Source organism: Apteryx mantelli, chromosome 5 (genome assembly GCF_036417845.1).
Source record: "Apteryx mantelli isolate bAptMan1 chromosome 5, bAptMan1.hap1, whole genome shotgun sequence".
NCBI classification, from domain to species: Eukaryota; Metazoa; Chordata; class Aves; order Apterygiformes; family Apterygidae; genus Apteryx; species Apteryx mantelli.
Genome location: NC_089982.1, coordinates 37031684 through 37056581, shown reverse-complemented (window position 1 = coordinate 37056581; position 24898 = coordinate 37031684). Strand labels below are relative to the sequence as shown.

Genomic DNA, 24898 nt, shown 5'->3' with positions numbered 1-24898 from the left:
TGTGTAAAGTATTTTTGATGAGTATTCCTTCAGCAATGCACATTTTTGCCTGAAAGATCCACATGAAGAAATAGGAAAATGGGGGGAAAAGTTGCTTCTTTATAGAACCATTCATAAAGTTGAACATCGTGTGTGTGTGTAGAGGAGCAATGAGCAGTGCAACACAAATAATTTTATAAAAACCCTCTAAAATGTTTGGAAGATTCTTCACTTTGTGTCTGTGAGGAATAGTGACCACATTGGTCAAACATTGTATCCGTAAAATGTAACTGCTGCCATAATTTACAAACCAGCCTGCCTCCTGGATGCCTTTTAAAAGATTGTGAGGCATTGTCAGTCTCTTGACTTTCTTTTTTGATTCTATTCTTTTGAATTCTCATCATCCTTAGAAATATAAAATGCTGGTATTCTTATTGCTTGTTTCTGTTGATTAACTGAGAGTTTCACATGACTTTGGCTTTACATTTGTTATAAATCATGCTAGGCAGCTAACTTCTCTGCATGATTTCTCTTCAATAATTAAATCTAGCATTTCCAGCTGCTGTAAAATTTGTTGCCCTTTTCTGTTCAGTTATGTTTTTTCATGCAGAAAACTTAACTTCCTCACAGTTTTAATTCTTACTCAGTATCAATTTATAGGCCATGGTTTAGCTGTAATAAACTGAATGTTTTGCTTTATGGCTTATGCTGAAAAACTAATCTTAATGTTAATATAAGTATTGCCTTGACAGAGGTAAGATGCAAGGCTAGGCAAGCATTCCTCTGGTGACTCAGATGTAGCTTTCTTGGCAGAAAACAAAATTCAGTGGTTCTGTTAATTCATAATCTTGTATATTCTGCACCTTTTCCCCTTTTGGTGTACTAAGCATTAAATGTTGGAAGATGTTATTTTAAATCAGAGGAAGTAGCTTAAGGGAACTGCAGATCAATTGGGCAGAATACCCATAAGTCAAAGAGAATGTTTGAGAGCCCTTGAAATAATTATGAAAAGGTATTTGGTGTCTTTGTAATTTCTTTAGATGGTAGTTCTATGCATAACAAACACAGGGGGAAAGAAAGAAAGGTTTTATACTTGACTGGATACCTATTCTTCATCTAAATCCCCACCCCCTTGTTTTTAATTGTAAGAGCTGCTTTGTTATAGAACTTATGTTACAAATAATCTTTTCATGACTCTTGCAACATCCTTTTACACGGAATGTTATTTAGCACATTTAATGGCGATGACCTTATTTATTGGAACAGAATATTTTGGAATGATTTAAATTAAGTTGGTGTTCTCTAGCAGTGTGGGTTATCAGCAATGCATCTTAAGTGAATGTATGAAGATAACAGATGGTGCAAATTGTAGGCTGCCTGTAGTCAGGTTAACCAAAAGTTATAGTTCTTTCCATTGCCACATTACAGTTTTACAATCTTCTGAAAGTTAGAGATACCCTCATACAAAAATATGGTTTTACACATTTCATTATGAGTGGATTTAACTCTTATCTCAAATTTCTATCTTTAAATAAATGCTACCCTTCACATTGGGTAGGTTAGGCATTATAGCACCATCTGTCGGTAGAAGGAAGAAAAATTCAGACTTTGGTTTCTAAACATGGTTTAAGATACTATGCAATCTGTAAACTCTTCATTAGGGTGCTCAGTATGGAAGAATTTTTTCCATTGGAGGCTTAACCACTTGTGTACAGCTGCAGTATGTTGAAAAGTCCCAAATTGGAAAAATTAAATTTCTTGTATTTCTGTGGTGGTAATTTTCAGGATTTTTCATGTCATGTGAGTTGAAGGATGCTGAAATGAGAAGTTCACTTTCCTCTTGAACATTGCAATATCTTCCTTGCACTCTGGGAAGTGTGGAGATAAACTACTGCCTGATTATGAAAGAAAGAATGAAATGTTGTTTGTGTTTCCTCTTTCTCTATGCTTTAATAAGAACAAAAGGAATGGGAGGAGAAGGAATCAAAACTTGCCCTGGAATGCTGTGACATCTTTCTTTATACTATGCTTTAATTTTAAATCAAAATGCATTATAGCAATAATTTCTGAAGCAGTTTGAAACAGAAACTTTGTTTTATAACTACTCTCTCCTATCAACCTATCTGACAAAACCAGAAGTGATAGTGTCTTCATTACAGTTGCTGTTTTTGCTGAATTATGAGATAGATTATGTAAAAAGACACTACCAAAATTTCTTTGAAAAATTAAACTTAATCATAGTATTATATAGCTTCACTTTATCTCAGATAATTCTTTGTGAACTCTTGTGATGGTAATTCCTCAAATACTCAAATGAACATCTAGTTATTAGGGCATGGTAGAGCTAAGGATTTGGAAATAGGAAACAATTTGGCAGTAAACTTGAATGACTTGAACTTTGTTTCAAGCATTCAAAATCCTAAGTCACTTAGGCTGTTAACAGAATCCACTTGGAAATTCCATGCTTCTTTTATTCATCTACGTTAACAATGTTCCTTTTCTGTTTCACAGACAGATAGTATGCCAATTTCTCTGTAAACTGTTTAATAAAAATGTAAGAGCATGTATACTGGATTAGACCAAATTTCCAACTAGCTCAGTGTCCTATTTATAGCAGAGTTGAATAGCTCATGCTTAGGGATTTGTGCAAGAACAGTGCAGTTATATAGAGAAGCTTTCTTAGTTCTTCTGGGTGGCAGAAATAACATTTTGGACAAAGCTTAACATTTCTATGTGTTGAATTTCATCTGTTGTTTTATCTCCCGTTCACTTTATTAGCATTTTTTCCACATTTGGTCCTTATTTTTACTACCCTGAATTACTTAGAACTATCAGCAAAATTTGTCACCTCCTCCACACCCTTTCCCCAGTCTTTTATGAATACGTTTAATAACACAGCGGGATTCACTTAAGACTGACCTTTTTTTTAACCTTTGTCCTATTTTTTGATCAGTTTTTATTCATATGAGGGCATTCCTGTGTACCCCACAGCCCACCGAACCTTGAGTGACTTTCTCTATCACTCAGCATTCAGCAGTGGACTTTATCAACAGGATCTTTCATGTTTGTGTGCACAGTGACTTGTTTAAGGAAATCTAATGAAGAGGGACCGTTACAAAATCCATGCTGACTCTTCCCAGTTTGTTTATTCCATTATTTGCTTTTTTAAGCAGAGCTACCAATTGCCCTTTTTTAAATTTCAGACTTATTGCTATGCAGTTCCCTGCTGTCCTCTGGAGTCCATTTGCTGTGCTTCATCCTCCTGGTGCTGAGGCAGGTTGAACAAGGACACTCTAGCCAATGGCTCAGCTGCTTTCATCCCTGAGTTCTTCTAGCTCACCCGAGTGAATACTGTTTGGTCCTAGTAGTTGGTCACTTGTCAACTGTCTTTCAAAACTTCTCAACTGGTACTTCTCTGTGGTGATCCTGTCTTCCAAGAGCTGCTTCTATCCTTTGATCATCTATTAGCTCTACAGATACCTTAGCAGGCTTACTGATGTGTTTAAAAAATAATTTATTACTGCCTTTTATGCCTTTATGCAAGTGTTCTTCAAACTCTTTTGGCCTGCCTCATTCTGTTTTTAAACCTAACATGCCAGGGTTGACATATTTTTCTATTTTCCTTGTTTGAACAGACTTTCTTCTTAAAGAATGCCATTTTCTAACAGCCTTACTTTCTCTGCAGTTTAACCATTCCAGCTTTTCGTGGTCTTTTAAATAGCCTTTTGATGGATGGCGTACATTTGCTTTGAACCTCTAATATGTTATCTCTTTATACAGTTTCTGTGTTGTTTATAAATACATTTTCCATGTTTGGCTGCATCTTTTTATGCTCATGATATGAAAGCTAAGCTAGCTAGCCAAAGAATTTCTTGCTTCAAATTAGGTGTTCCCATCAGAAACCTTGTTGTTCTCACCTATTCATGCAAAATAAATCAGTAGTGTTTACCTTGGTTATTGTTCACATGCAGACTTTTGTAGTAACTCATGCAAGGCAGTGATTCTAAAACACTCTGACTAAAGTAATGGACTCTATACATAGACTGTAGATTTCTGGTGTTAACAAAGCAAACATCTTATTGTGTGTGATTGGAGATTTTTTTCTAAAATTACTATCCAAAGATGATAGGCATTACTTGTTTACTTTTTTAAGGACAATGTGAGGAGTTTAACGTTTAACTTTGCAGAAAATACACTGGTGACAATATACATCGCTCTTATAGTTTATCATAGATAGGTTTGATTTGAACGAGAAAGACGTTACATTTAAACAATTCTTATGTTATTCCTGGCAAGGTCACAAAAAAACCCAGAGATCTTCAGGGTCTGAAGACTAGAAAAGACAGAAGAACAGTTTACATCATTCTGGAGCAAAGTTTTCTAGTGATCTAAGGAGCACTGCTGTCAGTGCTGAAAGAGAGTCACACCTAGACTTGTAAGAAAGAGTTTGTGTAAGCTTAGTATTGAAACTTTAGAATGGTATTGTTTGAAAAGATAGCAGGCAAAAAAAATGAGGTCTAGAGTTACGGCCAATGAATAAGATAGCCACTGTTTGGCCAAGAATGGTTCTAATAAACGCATAGTTAGTAAAAACTTACTTCTTAAACATCTGAGTGTAGCCTATATTTGCAAGAATATAGGCTATATTTGCAAGCTGATTTTTCTGATAAGCCTGCTATTTGCCAAAGTGATTATGCTATTTACTGTGTGATAGACACGTTCCTATCTTCCAGCTGTTTATCATAATGTATTCATAGTGCTGGACTGATAACCTAGTGCGTAACCTAAAGTTCTGTAGATTGCTCAGTTCGATTTCTCAGAGCTCACTAAGCAGACCTCTTCATTCAGTGTCCTGGGATGTGCCACTTTTAATAGCCTTCAAAATGTGAAGAGGAAACCACATAGATCTCTCAGTGCACTTTTAAAATTAATCAAAGTAAATTCAGAGAATCTTTTTCTCTCCACCAGGTAAAAACAAATGCTATAAAATGGAGCTACCAGGAGCATGTCAACTGAAAAATAGAAGATATGGGTCAATATCAAAACTATTACTAGTCAAAGGACTTCAGGGACTGTTTGGAAAGATCAGTCCATACATGTTCCTGGCACTGTACTTCTGCAGATAAGATAGATCCCTTATCCCCTCCCTCAAAATTTAGTTTAAGTCAAGAACACTAGGAGGAGATAACACAGAATCATCTAGAACCAGGAAGAGGGAAGGTTAAAAACAGCACAGTTCTAATCATTAAAACATAAGTGTTGCTGCTGTCAAAATGAAAGTATTGACCTTAAATGTGGAGAGTCTTGTCACAAAGATGAAATGAGTTTTGTGATGTTTTATAATCCTTTCTACTCCTATTTTTATGGTAAGAGGGACAAAATGGCTGCTAACTGCTATTAAATTAAGTGACAGTATATATGACCTTCTGTTCTGTAGGACTTTAGTTCTTTTCTGGTTTTATTATCAATATATTTAGGTATTGCTTTGTAGAATTTTAAACTGGAAAGGGAATGGTCTGGGACATTGAATTCAGCCCTCTACTCTTTCCAACACCGTATTACCTTTCAGAGACTTATCAGGCGTCCTCTTAAAATATTCAAAAAATAAATATTCAAAAATAAAGCCTGAGGATATTTTGTCCTCACTGTTGCAGCTGGTAGACTGAACTTACTTATTCTGCTTATTTGTAAACTTCTAATAATTTCTTGTTACTTGTATTCAGTGAATATTTCTTTGTTATGTGATTACTGTCTTTTGGCTTCAGTAGTCTTTTTCAGTATTTTTTCTTCTCATTTTTACTTTTTTCATCTATTACTTAATTACCACATCTCCTTACTTCATTTTACTAGGCTAAATGAGTTGTATTCTTTTCATTTTTTCTTTTAAGGTGGGGTCTGCATACTCTAAATCATCTGGTAGTTCTTCTCTGTGTCTATTCTTGAAGGATTACTTCCTACTGGAACGTGAATGAGCAAGATTGGCACTTGATTAGTCCATTGAGCCTCATATCCTATCTCAAACATAGGATACTTAGAGAAGAGTTTATAAAAATGGCAAACATCTAGTAATACTTTCCAAGAATACAGTCCTAGCGCTCAGCAGTTTCCAGTTCAGGGTCTTCTGAGTCTTTCTGTGCCAGAAATGATGGCTTTAATACCCCTTAAGGAATTATTCCTCCATTTGCCCAATAAACCTTTGAATCCACACAGATGTCCATTGTTGCAACATTCTGTAGCAAAGAGTTTCACTGAGGTAACTGCAAATTACACTGCCATCTTAGTTTCATTCTTCTGTTGTAAACTGCCTTTTCCCTGATAGGGACTTAAGTTGGAGGGGAGATGCAGATGGCAACCAGTATTTCTTAGAACACCTTTTTTTCATTAAACTGTTGTTATTAACAGTATAAAGCTGTTATAATTGATAACTGACTGTTCACACAACACCACACAACACACTCGCAGCTGGAGCAGGAGTTGGGAGGCTGACTCCAACTGTCTACTTACAAGTGAAGGGTTGTACTGACACGCCAGTGGCTTCTGGGATGTTCAGAAAGTCTCTCAAAGGGTCCTTTGCTTCATCAGGTGTATATACAATCCTGTAATCTTTGTCCGCATAGAGAAGCCACCACAGTCTTGGTTATTGTCTGACCTGCATACTCTGTTGCTGGAGCTGGCAGGCGCTAGTGGTGGTGTACAGATTCAGCAGACCTTTTGAAATCAAAGTAGTTTGCTCACACCAGTGGAGAATTTGCACCTACTGATGTTTTAAAAGCTTTGATAAAGTAAAAAGTTAGAATATACTTGTGTTGATATTATTTGTACAGTTAGCAGTTGCAGTAGTTCATTGAATGTGAAAACATAAATATGAAAAACATTCTGAAAAAATTTGTAAATACAGCATGGAGTTCAGCATTTCTAGTTTTTGTATTCCTCCAGGAACCTGAAAGTGCAATACCAATCTTTTTCTTTTTTTCTTGCAAAAACAGAATGATGAATCAAACAATTTGTAATAGCATGAGTTCCATATAAAATATTTTCAAACAGTCTTTATAATTCCAGAATTACTGGAAACATTTATGTCTTTAGATTCTTCCATCAAAGCACAGGGAAGTGAATTATTGAAAAGATAAAAATAAATTTGTTTGCTTTCTGTCAGAGTTCATATCCACAGCCAGCCTTGATAGAAGACCAGAATGATTTAGACAAGTTTGCTTTGGAGATTCATAACATATGCTTGCTGGACAGAATTGAGTTATCTGTGCTCTGGAGAGTAAGTTATTGTAGCAGGAGCTGACAGAGATGAAGATAACTGAGGGAAATTCAATTACCTTTTAGTGTTTTCCTTCTAATAGGATTCTTAATGTGAAAAAGATCCTTAGATGATGCACCTATGTTGCTTTGTGAGATCTGCTTTGATACCTGCATCCAGAATAAAGTGAACTCTTCTTTTCAGGCCTTCATTAAGGATGAAATATGCATCTGCTTGCTAAATGTGGTGTTAACTTTTGATCCAACATATTGTCATTTGTAGCCCAGATGTATTTGACAGCCTTTTAGCAGTAGCTTTGGATATTTGCTCAAATACAATTTCATTTTCAAAAGTATTGTTTTTATGTGAGAAGCTTGTTTAGAATGGGAATGAAGCAAGCGGTCACAAAACTGTAAAACACTTACATTTTAGTTCCCTTTCTGCATGTTTAATTGCTTTTATTTCGACTTTTCCTGGCAAAAGCATTTGAGCTGCAAATATGGCTCATGATAATTTGACCTCAGGCTGTTCAGCTAAAGCCATCCAACTTAACTGTAGCTGGATTTCATATTGAAACCTCTGCAGTTATGAAGCTGCCAGAGAAGACTTGTGCATTCAGGTTTTAGTATGTTACTATTTTTGTTACTTGTAAAAAAATAAATAAATAAATAAAATATAAATAAATCATTTTCGATGATTGCTGATGGTTGAGATGAAAATTTATAAGTAATTCTATGAATCCAGCATCTATGAATCTGATCTATGAATTCTGCAGCTGTGTATATGAAAACATATGGCATACATACTTGTACACATACAATATACTTGCTTTTACTAATCCATTAAACTGTTGAATATACCTATGTGTAACTATGTGTATAGCCTCCAAAACATTTTGATTTTAAAACTCTGACTGTTGTCCGCTTTGGAAAATAAAGTTTGCTTTTTATCCAGAAGATTTATTGCAGGCACTTGCACCCTGATATTTCCACAAAAGAAAGGGAGAACAAGAATTTTTATGTTAGATTTTTATGATTTTAGATTTTAGATTTTTTTATTTTTATGTTAGTATTTTTATGTTTAGATTTACTATGTGGATAGTAAAATTTATATTTCACATTAAGATATGGAGACATTTAGAAAAGCCCATCAATACAGTATGTAGGTATATAAAATTAAGCTTTTCTGTATTATCTGTATTTCTTAGTCACATAGATTACCTTTTCTTTCCTTTTTGCAATATTATTGATGAGGAAGTTATGCATAGTATTGCATCTAGCATAATACTTTAGCTTGGATTGGAATTTCTTATTCCAAGAAATGTTTCAGCCTTTCATTGAGAGTGCTCTGCTCTGAATACGAAAATGTAGTTACTGTGCTGAAATAAGTACCTCCATGAGCTGATGGTTGAAAAGAGAAAGTAATTGTTTAAATAAGGATTTTGCAATTAACTTGAAAGGATCTGTATTTTATAATACATGGGTCTTGAAATCCATTTGGGATCCAGTGGAGAAACAGTGGAAAACAGTAAAGCACTGGTGGATGGCATTCCTGTTAATCTTTTATAAAGGCAGCTTTTTATTTCTCAGTAGTCCTAAACAGCTTTCCAGGTAGGGAAAGGAGCATTACAATAGCACAAAGTGAATTGTTTCATTTAGGAAAGGGCATAACACTGCAATAATCAGAATTCTTAATAGGAACCAAAAGATCCTTTCACATTGCAAAACAGTAAGACAGAAGTGGCAGTTCAGGTTTTCATCTTAAGCTTTCCTATATTAGCTTTTAAATGGTATATCACTATAATGGATTTTTTGAATCTTCTTCTTTACCCTTCATCTGATTCTTCTATGGAAATGTTTGCAGAATGAGCCCACCAACTGTTTTTCCTCCTGGACCTAAATAGGGAAAAATTGTGCCGATCTTTTTGTAAAGATGTGGTCTTAGACCATGAAAAGGAAGCTTTGTTCAGTCAGTTAAGTCAGTCTTCAGATGATCACTTTGTTGGTGAAGCTGCCAAGTGACTTACAAGACCCGTCTGCATTTCATTGTTAATCTAAAGTACTGCAGGTGGTGACAGAGTCAGTCCTTTACAAATATGATGTTTCAGAAAACCAAATTGTCCTTGCCATTCTGTTTCACATAAGGAAGAAAACAAACTTCCTGGTACCTTCCTCACCACTTCTCTCCTCCCTCCCGCCTTTTCCCCACTCACATTTATGTGTTCCTATTGGTAATTCACTTGATAGGAAATATCTTCAAGTCTTCACAGACTTCTGGCCACCTTTGTGGAAAGGTTGGAAATCTCTTGAAAATAGTCACGATCATCTCCTTCCAAATGCTTTGATGATGAGCAGTTCAAGTACTTTGGACATCATTACTCTTTATTCTTTGTGACCTGGTGCCAAGATAATATTTTTTGTCAAAAATGTATTGGAGAAGATTCTAAATCTAAGTAGAAATAATGTCAAGGCTATGTCATAATGGATTTTGAGACATTCAGACTTCTTCCATCCTTTTTCCTCTCTGCCCTTGTGGAAATGTGAGATTTAAATCTCATCAAACAATCCTAAACTGTATTGCCCCTTTTAGAGTTAGAGGTGATAGAGCCTGTTTCTCACGGATGGAGCAGGTGGGCTCTGCTATCTTTGTAGTGTTAAATCAAAAAGGTGTAGAAGGTGTTGATCATAGGCTAGTTGAAGCTGAAAGAGAATGGAGACTCATGCCACTACAGTTAAGGTAGTCTCTCCAAGAGACTTAATACTGTTAGACCTAGAGATTGTCAGCAGAGAATTTCTCTGCAGAGTCTTATCCAAGATAAGAAAGGTAAATTCTCTCAGAACTTAATACATAATTTAAGAATGGCTCTAAACCTTACAGTCTGGCCAATGGAAATTTCAAATGCAGGTATCTAGAAGCTACCTTCCGTGTTTCATACAGAAAGAACCTTCTGACCTATTAAAAAAGATCTTAAAGGAAAAGACAGCTATACAGAAAAGACAGATGCAAAATAGGCTTACTGCAGTGTGTCAAACAGAATTTGATTTCTTTGTGAGCTGTTTGCAAGTCTTTTGTTTTTCTGCATGTTGAATTTCATGAAGAGCATGTGTGACTATATAGGGGTGGTTGGAGTGTCTTGAGCATTTCGGTTTGTTTAAAAAAAAAAAAAAAAGGCAATGTGTTAGTGTTGATGGTAAACATCCAAAGTACAAACTCTTAAGTAAGTACAAAATTTTAATTGTGGAAGTTAGTATTTTGGGATGAGTAGTTACCTGAGAACAGTGTATGCTTCTGGTCACTGGTTCCCCAACTGAATATTTTCTGGAGGTCCATCATGGGCCCTTATGATAAACTTTTAGTTAATCATGGGCTCTTTGCCACATGATCCCGGAGACCACTTAGTAATCTGAGAATCAGAGTTTGGAAGTCACAGTCATAGATTTTATCTCTCTGGAAGGTACTAGCCTTGCATTTGAGTGGAGCAGGAGATTTGCATCTTCCCTTTTTTGTTTCAGTTCCAAAAATTCGAAGATCAGAATGGCCTATTTTAAAAGTAAAAGCTGCTTTCGTTTAACAAAACCAATGAATTTTGAAATACCTTTTATTGTTAATACTTTTTTTTTAATATGGTTGATCTGCTGAAAAATCAGGCCAGAGAAAAGGTAGTTGAAGATTATTCAAACAGACTGGATGGAAAAGGTCTGCTGCTTTTCTCCAGGAACATTCCCCTCTTTCAGGTTTTGTTTTTCCTTTGATATGCTTTTACTTGGAAATCAGACATCTTGAGGAGAGAGTTCAAGTGGTGGAAGTTATTTTTTTAAAGTTAAGGAAACCTCTTACCATCCTGTAGTACATAACCCAGTGTTCCACGTAATTTGAGATTCCACTGTTGGTGACCAGTATCAATCCTTGCCTTGGAAATATTTCAGGGAGGTGAATGATAAAGCAAGCAAAACACTCTGTTATTGAATGGAGGGTATATTTTAGAGAGTGTATCACAATTGTGAAAGAATTTTTGTTATAGACTTAATAATAAACTTTTAAAGGACATAAAAGGACACTGCAAGGGCTGGTGGTGCCCTGCTGGGGAGACGAGCCAGACACCTGCCATGGTACCACGACTACCCACGAGGGGAACAGGGCAGCTGCAGGGGGGGACTGGGGCCAGCTCAGAGCCCCCACCACTGGGCAGGGCTGCGGGGACGGGGCAGGCTGCCTCTCCCCATGGCCACCAGCGCAGTGGGGCTGCCCTCGGCTCTGTGGGCTCGCTATCAGCCCTGAGCCCCAGGAGCCAGAGCTCCGGGAAGTGGGAGAGGGGCATGCTCAGGGTCCTTGTATATGCCATCTGCAGACATCTTTAAATTATCCCAGCTGAGGACCAATCACACCTTTAGTTCTAAACATCTTAAACGTTTACAAAAGATAAATCAGATATGCTTATTTCTGAAATTGTGTTGCTTATTTTTCCCTACCCCATCTGTTAGAACCCCCAATTATTACATTTCTAAGGAGTTGTTGATAGCCTTGAAGAGAGCATCACCCATCTTTACATTGGACCAGTGCTGTTTTAGAAGGTAATTTTATATGGCCAGTGGCAGAAGAAGAAGGAACATTTCTCAGGTTATTTTTAAATGGCAGTTGTTTGAAACTACTCAGATTTGGAATATTAGAATTGATCAGAGCTAGATTATTAGCTAGAGTGCAAGTGAAGCTTTTAAATGAATGAGAAATGCTGTTATACAGCTCTTTGGTATGTCCAATAGCTATCACTTACACGTATTTTATATAATGGTTTACGTATTTTAAGTAGTTCATTTAATTTTTGTACATGCTTGATGGAAGCTGGTAATTTTGATCAGTCACTGTACTTTCTTTTGGTAGCCATAATGTTAACCAGTGAAGTGTAATTCACATCAAATCCCAGATTCTTGTTGAAAAAATGCCACAGATTTGTGTTGTTTTTTTTATCCTGCTTGGCTGTTGTGCTCAATATTTGGAGCTTATCATGTTTAAAGCTTGCTATTTTACACTGAATTAAAGTCAATTTGTAAAATCTAATTAAACAGGATTTTTGCAGTTTTACTGCATAATCCATCTCATGCCACTACACTGACATCCATGAGTTCAGCTGTATGTAACTTCTGATGCTGTTAGCCAGGGCAGTAGGAAAACACCTTCACACAGTTTAAGAAAACAAACAGCAAAACCTCACACACCATATTGAACCAAAGCTGAAAATAAAACTTGACAAGAACGTCAAAGCCTTGGAGTAGGAGATTTCACAAGTTCTGTTATTTAATATTGAAATGGGAAATAATCAGAAAACTTGTAGAATAGATCTGATAAATTTGTCTTATATAAATGACTATGTTTATTGTGGTATTATTATTTTTACAATGACAGCATAAAGTTTTGATTAGAAACTGTATGGTGCTATATAAGACTTTGCTTCTCTGGAAGGTAGCACCTGTGGTAGTTACAATACTGACTCCTGCATTATTGCAGTCTTTTCCTTTAAACCAAATGATCAAGAGCAATTTTTAAAGCAATTGTTATGGAGTGTTCTTAGTCCTTATTCCATATTACCCAGTAAAAGGATCTATTTAGAGGTGTCTGAAAGGGTGTTTTAAAGTTAGACTGCTGTAATTTCAAACAGAGTCCACTATCTTCCCATACTCTGAATAGTGATAATATTTTAAGTGCAGACTTTTTATGGGTAATAAAAATCATACTTACATTAGTTTTAATGAGAAATTAAATTACCCTCCCTCAAAATTTTTAGAGCCACCTTTCAAGGGTGGTAGAACTTTTTATGAATAAAAAAATGTGTCAATTAAAAAAACAAGCCTATCCTTACCTATTTCAAGCTCTGTTGAAATTCCTAAATTTTATTACATAAATGCATGAGAACTCATCACAAAGAAACAAAACATTCAAATTCATACTTTAGTTGAAATGAAATTCAAAAGATAGACTGTTTTAAAAGCAGAGGAAAAGTATAATGTTAGAGTAATATACTATTCATAGTTTGATGCTGTAGGAATTCTGACAGGAGGCTTTAAGTTAAGGCAGAGGTTAATCTAAAGCCAGGATTGTGGCTGCTTACATGTTTTCAAAGTAAATGGCTAGGAATGATTTTAAAGAATCACTGGTATAAAAGGCCGTCTTTCATCTTCCTTCCCATTTGCTTCTGGATTTTTTTTAATCTTTGCCATCTTTGTCTCCTCTTAATCAAAATATTCTGCTTTTAAAATGCTTGGTCTTGGAAAGAATAAGCATCTTAAGAGTCTTAGTTTGCCTTGAGGTGAAGAGAAAGTTTGCAGTGAAAGTTGGGAAGTTGTGGATGAGCAGCACTGAGCATCTTATTTTTTTTAACAGACTTTTGAATAAAATCCCATATAATCCTTTGTTTTTCTCTCAGAGATTCTCTGAGAGTCACTTGAAATCCCCTCCAACAAAAAACCAAAGCCCTTAATACTTTTTCATAATAACTAATGACTTCACAATGACTTCATGGCAAAAACTAAAGTTTTTTTTTCTGTGTATGGAAAGGCAGTGCTTTGCCAGCAAGTTTGTTTGTCCTGTTTAGCAGTGTTGCTAGGGGTACGGGCCAGTCAAGGCGATCAGACTCAGGTGTGAATGGCTGAAAAGGTTCTGAACTGTCAGAAACCAAGTTAAATTAGCTCCTGGGACAAGCATGTTAGAAGCTGGTGAAGGACAGATGGGTTACCTTTTGGGTCATAAGTTCAAATTCGTGCCTGAATGTTTCATAGGTGAAGTCTCATCCAGAATGGAGCTGTGGTCTCACAAAAGGGTTACCAAATGTAGCACAAAAATAGAACTTTTTTAAAGCTCCTTCTGTCACAATGCAGAATGATAGGTAGTTGCTTCCTGTATCTACTATAATTACTATTATATATTCCTATGTATACCTTTATTGTGTGGTGATATTCTTTTCTCTTGTTTTTTCTTAGTCTAGTGAGTTTCAGGCTACTGTTCAGAGTAGAATACTTTCAGAGCATGCCTTTGAATCTGTTTTCAGATTACAGAGCAAATTTATACAAAGGCATACTACAAATGTCAATTTTTGCATTTAATTTCATAGACATCTTGGAGTCCAGGTCTGAAACCTGCTTGGTATCCGAAGTGCTGAAGCTTATTAGAGATATGCTTGTCATTGGCATGAAACCACTCATGGCAAGATAGGAAACTATTGTGCATAAATGTCTTGTTATCTCAAATTAATAAGTGATTTCTGTTCTTTGTTCACGAGCTGATATGTATTCATACATTCAGAAGCTCCTGATTAGCATAGCGGTTGTGTAAGGGAAAGCTGAAAGGTACTTGAGAGGAACTATGTAGAAAATAGAAAGAGGAACAGGCGCTCCAAGTTATAGGGTTAATAGGGGCTAATCCTTCTGTCTTTAGGAAATCTGGAACCTTATATAATCTTTAGAAACTGTTTGTTTAGAGATTTTGGCTAGAAATGAATTGAATCTGCATGGGTTTTGCAAATTTACTGAGAGATTTACAAAGTGTGATGTAACTAGAATATCAAACAATAAATAATCTGCATACCTTTGATTTTGTTGTTTTTTGCATTGTATTCTAGGTATGATATGAATGTGAGTTCTTATATGATGATAAAAATGAGTCATATATAGGAACATACATTCCTGTAAGGCAAGTGTTGAGACAATCAACCTAAGTAGTGTGTTAAATACTAATATAGCTAAGTTTTTATAGCTGTGTGTTTGATAAATACAGAAACTAAAGAAATTTATCTTGTGTAAATGTCTTTCACTTTGTTATAGCCAGAGGCATAAACTACATTTATAGATGAAAGTGGCACGAGGTGTCTTGCAGTAAGATGCCGATAACCTCTGATTATGATTTGGCTTATCTGCTTATCATCTGAATCATTCTGGCTGAAATTTTCCATTCTTTGTGGTCTCAGAGGTTGAATTTCTTTACGTTTTAGAATATATTTTTTCTTGTTTTGAAAGGAAGGTCAGGGAAAAGTTTCCCAAGTTAAAACATGATAAGTCTTAACTTTTTACTTTGTTGAGAATTTCCCATTTTTCTGTATTTTGCGATAGTAACGTTTCTCCACTGTCAGAAATGTAGCTTTTGCCATTCATGGGAAAGTGGGTTCCAAATTTGTCTGACTCAAAACTTGTGAAAAATTTCTCTTTATATATCACCTTAAGGGCTTCTTAATTAAGAAGCTGTGTTGTTCAAAGATACTGCATGTATTATGCATTCTCTATCTTTAGAGATTTCATTTAAAGTCTGTCTGTGCCTTCTGAACTGCATGTGGTTCTCAATCTGTCCAAGCATCACTGCTGTGCCAAGTCTTGGTGCTGTAAGTTGTCAAAGAACTATGCTGGCAGAAGGGTGTCTGGAAATCTAAATCCTTGAGAAGTAAATGTTTGGCCAGTGGAGTCAAAGTTGCTGGGTTACTTTACCTGCCTTACGGGTACCAAAGGTCCTGTGCCTCCCTGTAGAACAGTGAGTCTCCTTGGAGAGGTTTTGTTCACCGTTATCAGATGAGGACATTTCACAGCTTTAGTGTATTGGAGAGAACTGGGCATGTGCCACATGGCTCCTGGTCATAGGAAGCTTTTCACAAGATCGGTAAAAATGGACAGCCTGATTGAAGGACACAGCAAGACCTATCTGGCAAATGTCTCCTGAGCTGACAGCACCACCGCCACAGTGGACACTGGCATTTAGAGGATGATAATTAATTCCCTTACATCCTCTTAATGTTCATACTGTACAGAAGGGAGGGAGGAAGTGTCCCGATGCTGTTGGTAAAGCAAAGTACAAACAGCAAGAGCAAAAGGTGGGGAACAGGAGAAAGCCTTCAGATAAAGGAGAACAGAAAGAAAAGCTGGTGTGTATAGAAAGTAGAATTTGGACATTCCCTAGCTCAGTCTACATGACCCCCTTTAGAGTCTGTAACTAAATATTGGATTTCTCTTCTGGCAGCAACAAGTTGCTTGCATACCTCTAACTACTGGTGCAAACAAGATAATCTAATACTGCTGTGCTTTAGTTAGGTGATAGAAGTCTTTGTATTTGGCCCATCTTGAGGCTTATATGTATGTTTTCACATGATAAAATTATGTTTTTCTCCCTTTTTTTAAACTTAAGTTGCATAGAAATGATAATATTAAAAGATTGCAAAACCAAGTATCCAACAGTTATGAAAAATCAGAGCAATGCAACCTTAATTTGACTCTCACTAAGCAGGTGTAGTGAACCCTTAGATTGTGTAAGTACGCGTCTTGTTTGCTGCACAGAGTGGATATTGCTTATGAAATAAATCATTTATTTAGTCCCAAAGGTTGTTCATGGATCTGCTTCATTTGTTTCATTGAACATCTCCTTGATGGTGGTGGTGCTGAACCAATTGAATGTCACAAAGTTGATGCATTGTACTGGGAAATGCTTAAACTCTTCACAGATCATCAGTAGTTCTTTGCTTAATATCTAATCTGAGACCCCAGAGCCACCTATGTAGAAGTGTTGAGCTTTAGCTGTTTCTAGAGCCCTGTCAAATTGTGCTTTGATTATTTACGAGCTTGGAAAATGCAAAGTATTTGGAAAACACAGACCCAAAGGATCTCAGATTTAATCTGCCAGATTATTGTTTTTAGGATCTTGGCCTGTTTTACGACAAGAACGGCATGAAGGGATTGCAGACATAAAGTGGATTGCAGAAGAGAGAAAAGTGTCTACCTTAGTGCAGGCTTTGAGAATTGGATGCAAAGCACTTAGGCATATGAACAAAACTAAAAAGCTTCCTGGGTTAAAAAGAACAATTGGCTGAGTGTATTGTCTATGACAGTGGCTAGCAGATTAGGGAGCTAGAATATTGAAATATTGTAGGGCACGTATAGTAAATCCCCCCAGTTTCTACAAAGGAGTAAGAGAGCTCTCTTACTTGTATGTGAAAAGCTTCATCTTTGATTGTGATCCAAAGGTGCTGCTGTAGCGCAAATAATGACAATGAGATGAGAATTAAAAAGGTATAAAAACAAAAAAAACCAACCCCCCCAAATCTAGTTGATACTGAAGAAGAAATTTGATGCTATTCATCTCTGCTCCCTACTATTTATTTATTCTGTCAGTTATTTGGTTCATTTAGCTACTCTATTAAATTGGGTTCACTTGAAAGGTATAATCTTTGGTAGGAGTGTGCCTTTGCCTAGTGTTTAGTTAGGTTTACTAACACTTAATATTGTGAGACGTAAAGGTAAAAAATAAAGCTGTGGACTCAGCCCAGATTAAAACCAGATGTCTCTTGAGATGCCTGTCTTCAGTCTAATCACTAACCCAAATTAACTGACTTTGGTAAGTTTGTTCTAGTTATGACGGTAGTTTTACCAGTCTGTGTTCAGTGTGATCTAAGTCAACTGTGTTTTTTTGTTTTTTTTCTTCCCCTCCTGCCATTTTATATGAATGTCTTTTTCCAGAAATGTCTGGCTAAAAAACACTCTTTTTTTTTCCATAACACATCTGTATCACAAACAATTGATTTAGATGCAGATTTTTTAAAATCTTCAATCAGCTGAAAGGCTGGATAAATGGATAAATGTGGTTTGGAAAACTATAGGCTGCAGAAATGAGAAGCCATTGCATTGTGTTCAGTCCATTAAAACAAGAAGAAATAGAAGAGATACTTTGATAAGTGTTCTGCTGGTGTTAACCTTGATGGCTGTTATCGGGGGGATGTCGCTATATCTATTTCATTGGCTTAAGCTTTTTTCATGCTGAGAGAAATCAATACCTTGAGTCGTTGGATGACAGAGGCATCACTTCAGAATTGACGGTGGCTGTCAGATGTTGTCATTGGTTGACTTTTGTTCGCTGCTGAGGTTTTAAGCTTTCATTTTTCTAAGTCTTATTCAGAGTCTTTGTAAGATTTCCCTGGGTAGCACTTTTTAGTCCAGACTTTAAACCTCAGGTCAGAGGTCAAGTGCAAAGATCTGTGAGAGTAGAGGATTGAGGAGCTGCTTCATTTACTAAAATATCCGTATTGGTAGGGAATTTGCATTAACAGCAACACTGTGTGTTGTCTTATGGATGACTTCTCATGTAAAATGACACCCTCTGAGACAGGTTGTTCACAAAGCTAGTAGCTTTTAGCCATATTAGACAAAGGAACTGGCATACCTCAAAGTGTTTAGTGATCTCAAAGTTGAGGTTATAGAAAGAAAAAAGGTGCAATGTTGCTTTTAAAAGGATCTGCACTATTGAACTATACGTAGTTTGTATGAAGCACTATATTGTAATTTTGGAAACTGCGAGGATGCACATTTAGATGTTACTATGAAGAGGAAACCTTTTACTTTCAGCTTAATTTGACATTTTTATATAGACTAAAGATAAAATAGTCTTGAAAACACTAGATTAATCATCATCTTCAATGAAATAGACACAGTGAAATAGGCAGAATATACTAATTCACCTTGTCAGTATTTTGCAATGGTATTTCTGGAATCTTTCCTGCATACAGAATACATTGTCTTTCCATGTTTATAACTTGCCTTTTGGATGACCTTGTACCCCTTTATAATCACTGTTCCTCTAAGATAAATCTTCAGATAATCTGCATCTTCAAATAGCCTGCAGTTGTCCATACAGGGAAAGGGAGGGAGGAAAAATTTCTGTTCTGCTCTGTGATAATGGCAAAGAGGAGAAGGTTTCTGTTCCATGGTGGATGAAGGGGTAGAGAATAATGGTCTTCTCTTTGCTCCGTGCTGTATGAGAGGATTCTGCTTGATAAACTTCCCCTTTGTAAAACTTGAACAGCCACGGAATTGCACACTTTTTTTATCAGATAACCTGTGGAGTGTATGTATGCAGATATGTTTTTCTCATTTCAACATTCTGTGTTTCATTGTGGGTGTGGTTGTGAAATTCTCCCACAGTAGTACTGTGGTTATTCTTTCTTTATACGCTTTCCCAAAGAGATAACAAAAGTTGTTTAGGCCAAAGCACTAGTGGAAGGAGGGGTTTCCAATTCGATTGCATGCAACTGTATGTGTCATTGTAAAACCACATTAGAGCATGGCAGGATGCATACTGCAAGAGATCAAAAAAGAAGAAATTAATTTGTGAGTTTGTGCACAAACAGAAATCAAGCTGAATTTTTATTTTACATAAACTGAATGCTCAGGATTTAGTGTGCAATACTAACACATACCAGACTGTTCATAGTCTGGCATATGCAGCTCTATATCTTGGTATATCTATAAGATATCTGTATCTTATAATAGTATTTCTGGTAGTAGCTGATCTTTGATAGGTCTTTGTTTAGATCATTTAATCTTATAACTAATGTTTGGTTTGGTCAAATATTGCTGCAGATACGTAGCTTTGTGCTTTTTCTCATAGGAGTCTTCTATATCAAACTGAAAGCTGAGCAAGCCATCCTTAAACTTAGGAAGTCTGCATATATCTGTGGTCATGGTCCCATGTAATAAGGAGACTTTCAAAATTTATTTTTTTTTCCTATCTGTTTAATATGAAAGCTAGTTAGAATAATACTTTTTTTTTTAATGTGAAAATATTTAAGCCCTTTTGTGTTAAGACAAACCTGAGGGCATCTAGGAAATGAAAAAAAACACAGCAGAGAAACAGGGAGATTTTTCTGTGTTTCCAGAATAGTCCAGTGGCTACTTGAGGATTGATCTCTTCTCTTTTGGTAGAGCCAGTCTTTTATCATGCCTACATTGATGATTATTTGAGAGAGAGAGATAGAGATAGAGAGGGAGAGAGACAAAGAGAGAGAGAGAGACAGAGAGGAATATCCTGTTTTTTCCTGAATATTTGGCATGTACTGGATAAGACAACCATCAAACCATTGACAAGTAACCCATACGATCAGAGAGAGGACCTCATAAAGGATATTGGGAAAAGGAGGACTATTTGACAGAAGCGGGCCAAGCAAGTAGAGAAACAGAATAGATAAAATGGCAGCATATCATCAAGAATAGGTAGGGAAGAGCCACTAAACTTACCAGTGAAAATTTAGTTTTTAGAATTCACTAGAGATTCATTTGTATATACTAGTAAAATTTTAGTTCTTTGCATATCCTTCGCTTCTTAAAGAATCCTTAGGCATTCTTGGAAGATATAGCCTGATAAACCACCAATCTTGCAAAACTTTCCCAATGTTAGTAACTGCACAAGCACATATCAGTGTCTGACAAAGTTGTGGCTGCTTTCTGTTCTTATTTGTGAAATACATACTGTAATGAGTGTGCCACAGTTAAGAGTCCCTCCTGGAGCAATGTTATAATTTTATGGGATTGCTGCATGGGGGAGACTCAATTTTGGTGGAGAATTGCAAATTTCTATTTATATTAAATAATGATTTTGTTGAAAAGTGAAATCCCATTCATTTCAGTAATGGACTGATTTTGTTTTCATGGAAGTTGTCAGGACAATAAAATAACATTTCTTCCTTCATTTTAATGTCAGACCTACATTCTGAAAATGTTGGTGTTTAATGAAGGATGCGTTCAAAATTGCATCAAAAAGAGACTTTTTTTTAAAGAGGTACAAGTTCATTATATCTTTTACAAAACATTCTAGTTTGATTTCCATTTTATCATGTTTTAAGGTCAAATGTGACTTTAATGTTCCATAAAGAGACAGAGATTGATAATGGGGAAAGAATAACCCTCTAATGTGATTTATATCTATGGATTTTATGTCAGATATGAAAAGTTGCTGTTCAAATTGTAAAGGAGGATCCATTAAAGAGCACTTTAAAACATTTTACTACTTAGCTTACCTTAGACACTTGTTTTTAGAATTCTGCCCTTTCAAGCAACTCAAAAATAACAGCTTATCAAACATTTACAAAGTGCTGAAGAGAACTCAAAATCATCATGGGTGCAAAATAGATTAATGTATTGGAAAAGACAGCTGTATTTAAAAAGAGCTATAAAAATCTTGTTTAATGTTGGTTATGATTTAGCCATCTTATTTTTTTGTGAAGAGGGGTGGTAGAATGCTTCGTGTAAGAGTACAAAAGCCAATTTTTGATGTCTCGTTGACTTGAAAAGTCAGCTGCTTATGCTACACTCCTGGATGTCTGCTTATCAGGTGAGCATTTGCTCTAAGGCATGGGAAAAAATCTAGGGGGAAAAATTACAAGGAAACGTGTGAATATATTAAAGTTGTTAAAATTGAAAGGTCTTCTAGAAGTCATTCGTCTGTTGGTACATTGCTGTTATCTACTGTCTGTGAAAATCTACGCAACGACAGATTTTTTCACTTGTGTTTTTCCTTCCTTCCTTCCTCCCTCCCTCCCACCCTCCCCCCTTCTCCCTCTCTCTCTGAATTATGTGTATATATAAGTAAAATTTTTAGCCAGTTGATTTTTATTTGCAACAGTTTTCTAATATTTGTATATGTGTGTATTTATATGTATCTATATAGGGTGTGTGTTTGTATATATATAAATAAAAACAAAAAGAGGATCGTTACTGTTTTAAATGCAAAAAGTGTTATGACATTGGACTGCTATCTAAGCTTTTAAAACAAAATTGTACTAGTGCCTGCATCAGCTGTTCTTCATGAAGAAAAGGCAATTTTTTTTGTTGTTAGACAGACATTTGTGTCCATTCTACTAACTAGATCATAGAATAATCCAATCATTGACAAAGGCTGAAATGCTTTGTCTGGCATATGTGATCTGTGGAATTGCCAGATGAAAACTGAAATTAGAAACAGGGAGCGCTGAAATGGGGAAAAGCTTTTATTGGTCCAACTAATATTTGAATTTGTTCTGGGTCTTCATGTATGTTGCTTTATGGGGGGAGGGGGGAATCTAAATTTGGTGCCCTTTTTTTCAGCTCTTTATTAATGGAAAAATTTTCAGATCAACAAGAAACAAAATGATGAGAAGATATTGTAACAAAGAATCTTTCATAGTTTAGAGTTTTGTATGCGTGACTTTCAGTTCTTGCTTGCTAGTATAAGGTTCTGAGTACCTTGGAAAATAATGCATGTTTATACAACAGGTGTAGTATACAACTAAGAAAATTATTATCTTTCCCATGCTGGCCTGCTACCATACTTGACTTAAGCCATCTGGTGAAGACTGATTCAGTTTTCATGTGCATTTAATTTTCTGCCTATCTGAAGATATGCAAATTTTCCCTTTAGTTTTTATAGTTGTATATTGATGCAAATAACAGCAAATCGTTGTCTACCCAGATCTAATGGAGAGTAATAGGAGTATCCATTCTTCTGCAACTTGCCTCTTTGTTTATAGTGCCATTCGCTTAGTTTGTTGTAAATTAAAAGTGATTGTGCCTATGTGTTTTATTATGCAATCAGGACACTAACCTGTTGGTGTTTGCAAAATCTTAAGTGTGTATGGCATGTGGTTAAAGAACTCAGATGGGCCAAGATCCTATACTTGGCTCTGTGTATGGACTTACTGTAGGCAGCTGCATAGTTCCTCAGTCCCCAAACCTGTAAAATGGGGATAATTCTTATTTCTCAAGGGTTTTGTATAAGTAGTTAATTCTAACACACTTTAAGTTCCTTTGAATGGTATTGTTAAAGTGCATAATAGTAAAGTCCTTATTTTCTTTCTAGTCACTGTGTGCCCAGTATTCTGCAGACAAACGAGAAGAAGAAAAAATGTGTGATCATTTGATAAGGGCAGCCAAGTATCGAGACCATGTGACCGCAACTCAGCTAATCCAGAAAATTATCAACATTTTGACAGACAAGCATGGAGCCTGGGGAAGTTCTGCACCAAGGTAAAGGGTTTTGGGGGTGTTTCTTTATATTTTTAAGAATTGGGCAGTGCTCAGCTATACTCAGGCGATTTGAATGAATGTATTCAGGTCAGATTTAAAGGTAAACAAGGTTTTGCAGGTTGTTTTTAAAAAACAATTTTTTTTTTTAAGTAAGTAAAATGAATGTGTTTGTTTAGTATAAGTGTATGGGAGAACTAGAGCTCTGTTAGAACAGTAAAAACCAATGTGATTCTCTAGTGGCTTTAAATTCTACCATGACAATGTGATAGCACTGATTTTGAATTTCTAATTCTACCCCCACCATTTATTTAAAAAATAATTTAAATAAAACTGACTAATGTTCTTAGAACTAGCTTTCCTTGTGGTGCATTGCGTGGTTCAAGACTGAACCACCATTTAGTACCTTATTTGTTTTCTTTTCTTCCTAAATAATAAAAAAGATTGCACCAATGTCTTTTTAAGTTAGAGAGAAGTGATGAGTTTTGTACGCGTAACTTAAAGTGGAAACGGTATCACCAAATTAATTCTCCTTTTGGAATTCTCAATATGTACATTCTTGACATTGATACCTGATTAACTTGTTCGGCACAAGTCATGACTAAAGTTTCAAATGCGAATCTAAAATGCAAGTTCAGGTACTTATATGGCATCCTTATTTAAGGCTTAAGAGCAACTGAAACATATTTTGGTTAGAACATGACAAGGTCGAATATGCTAGTATCCTGAGATATTGGTTTTTGAATGCAATGGAGTGATAAGCATAAGAGAGATACATGAGTAGACAAACTATTTTTCCCAGGCATCTTTAATTTAATTTAAGTTTCATTTAGTTTAATTGCTGCTTGTTTCCTGGCAAAAGAAAAAAGCAGAAATCCGAGGCACTAATAATTTCTATAATGTACAGTAACACAGAATTTTATAAAGAAAATTTTATGAATAAAATTAACAGGAAGTGTTAACATTAAGAGTTGTGTTGTTATGCTATAGAATGTCAGTTTACCATAACTACCAAATGTGGGGCTCCAGGTTATAAGGTTAAAATGAAAGGTCAAAATAAGCTTAAAAGAGCTTAATGCTCTTTTTCTTTTAAGTAAATATAAAATGTTTGTTTACAAAAGATGTTGAGGCTATAAAATAGTGGTGTGTTTCAACATTTCTTGCAAATTTTAGTTGCTTAATTACATGCAATTTTAAAGTAAGGTTTGTATGACATCTTCTAAAAGCAGATTTCTTTAAGGACTTTGTATGTCTGAAATTTTAGTGAATGTGTGTGTAGTGGTATTATTCATTTGTTTGTATCTCTGGATTTAAAACAATCATTACTGTTTTTTAAATAGGAAGCACAGAAGCCAACGCGCTATTTAGGTGTGTTTTGCTTGTTGTGATAGTATTGGTAAAGCCAGTGAGGGAGAAGTGTGATTGATAAAATATTCCATGCTTGAAGAGAGTGGAATAACTGTTTTCTGATAATCCTCAAATAAGGTTTATGTAATCAGCCTGTAAATTACAAAGTACACAAAATATGGGCATGATAATTTCCATTTTATAATAATGATCTACAGCAAAATGGAGATATCACATAATGCACTTTGCTGTACACTTAACATAATTCTAGGGAACTAAAATGGCATTAGAGAGAAAACAAAATCTCCTTATGGGAAAGGCAGAATGCATTTGGTCATCATAAACATGTGAAAAATAAGTGTATGCAATGATTGTCATTCTAATGAAATATTTTAGTAAGGGGCTAAATTAATGTTTTTTGGCATATGTTTTATTTTGCCTCAAAATATTATACTGGTTTTTCTCATGTAAGTTTAATATTTTTTAATATTTGGTTTGTGGTATTTTTGTTTTTCCTCCTCCTTTGGAATCC

General features: G+C 35.6%; 1 protein-coding gene across 1 annotated transcript in view; it reads left to right on the top strand.

Moving 5' to 3' along the window:
• LRBA (LPS responsive beige-like anchor protein) overlaps positions 1-24898 on the top strand; it is a 376211-nt gene that overhangs the window by 111314 nt on the left and 239999 nt on the right. The window contains exon 33 of the mRNA XM_013951635.2: positions 22856-23022. Within this exon, the coding sequence (XP_013807089.2) occupies positions 22856-23022 (167 nt within the window). The remainder of the gene's footprint in view (positions 1-22855; positions 23023-24898) is intronic.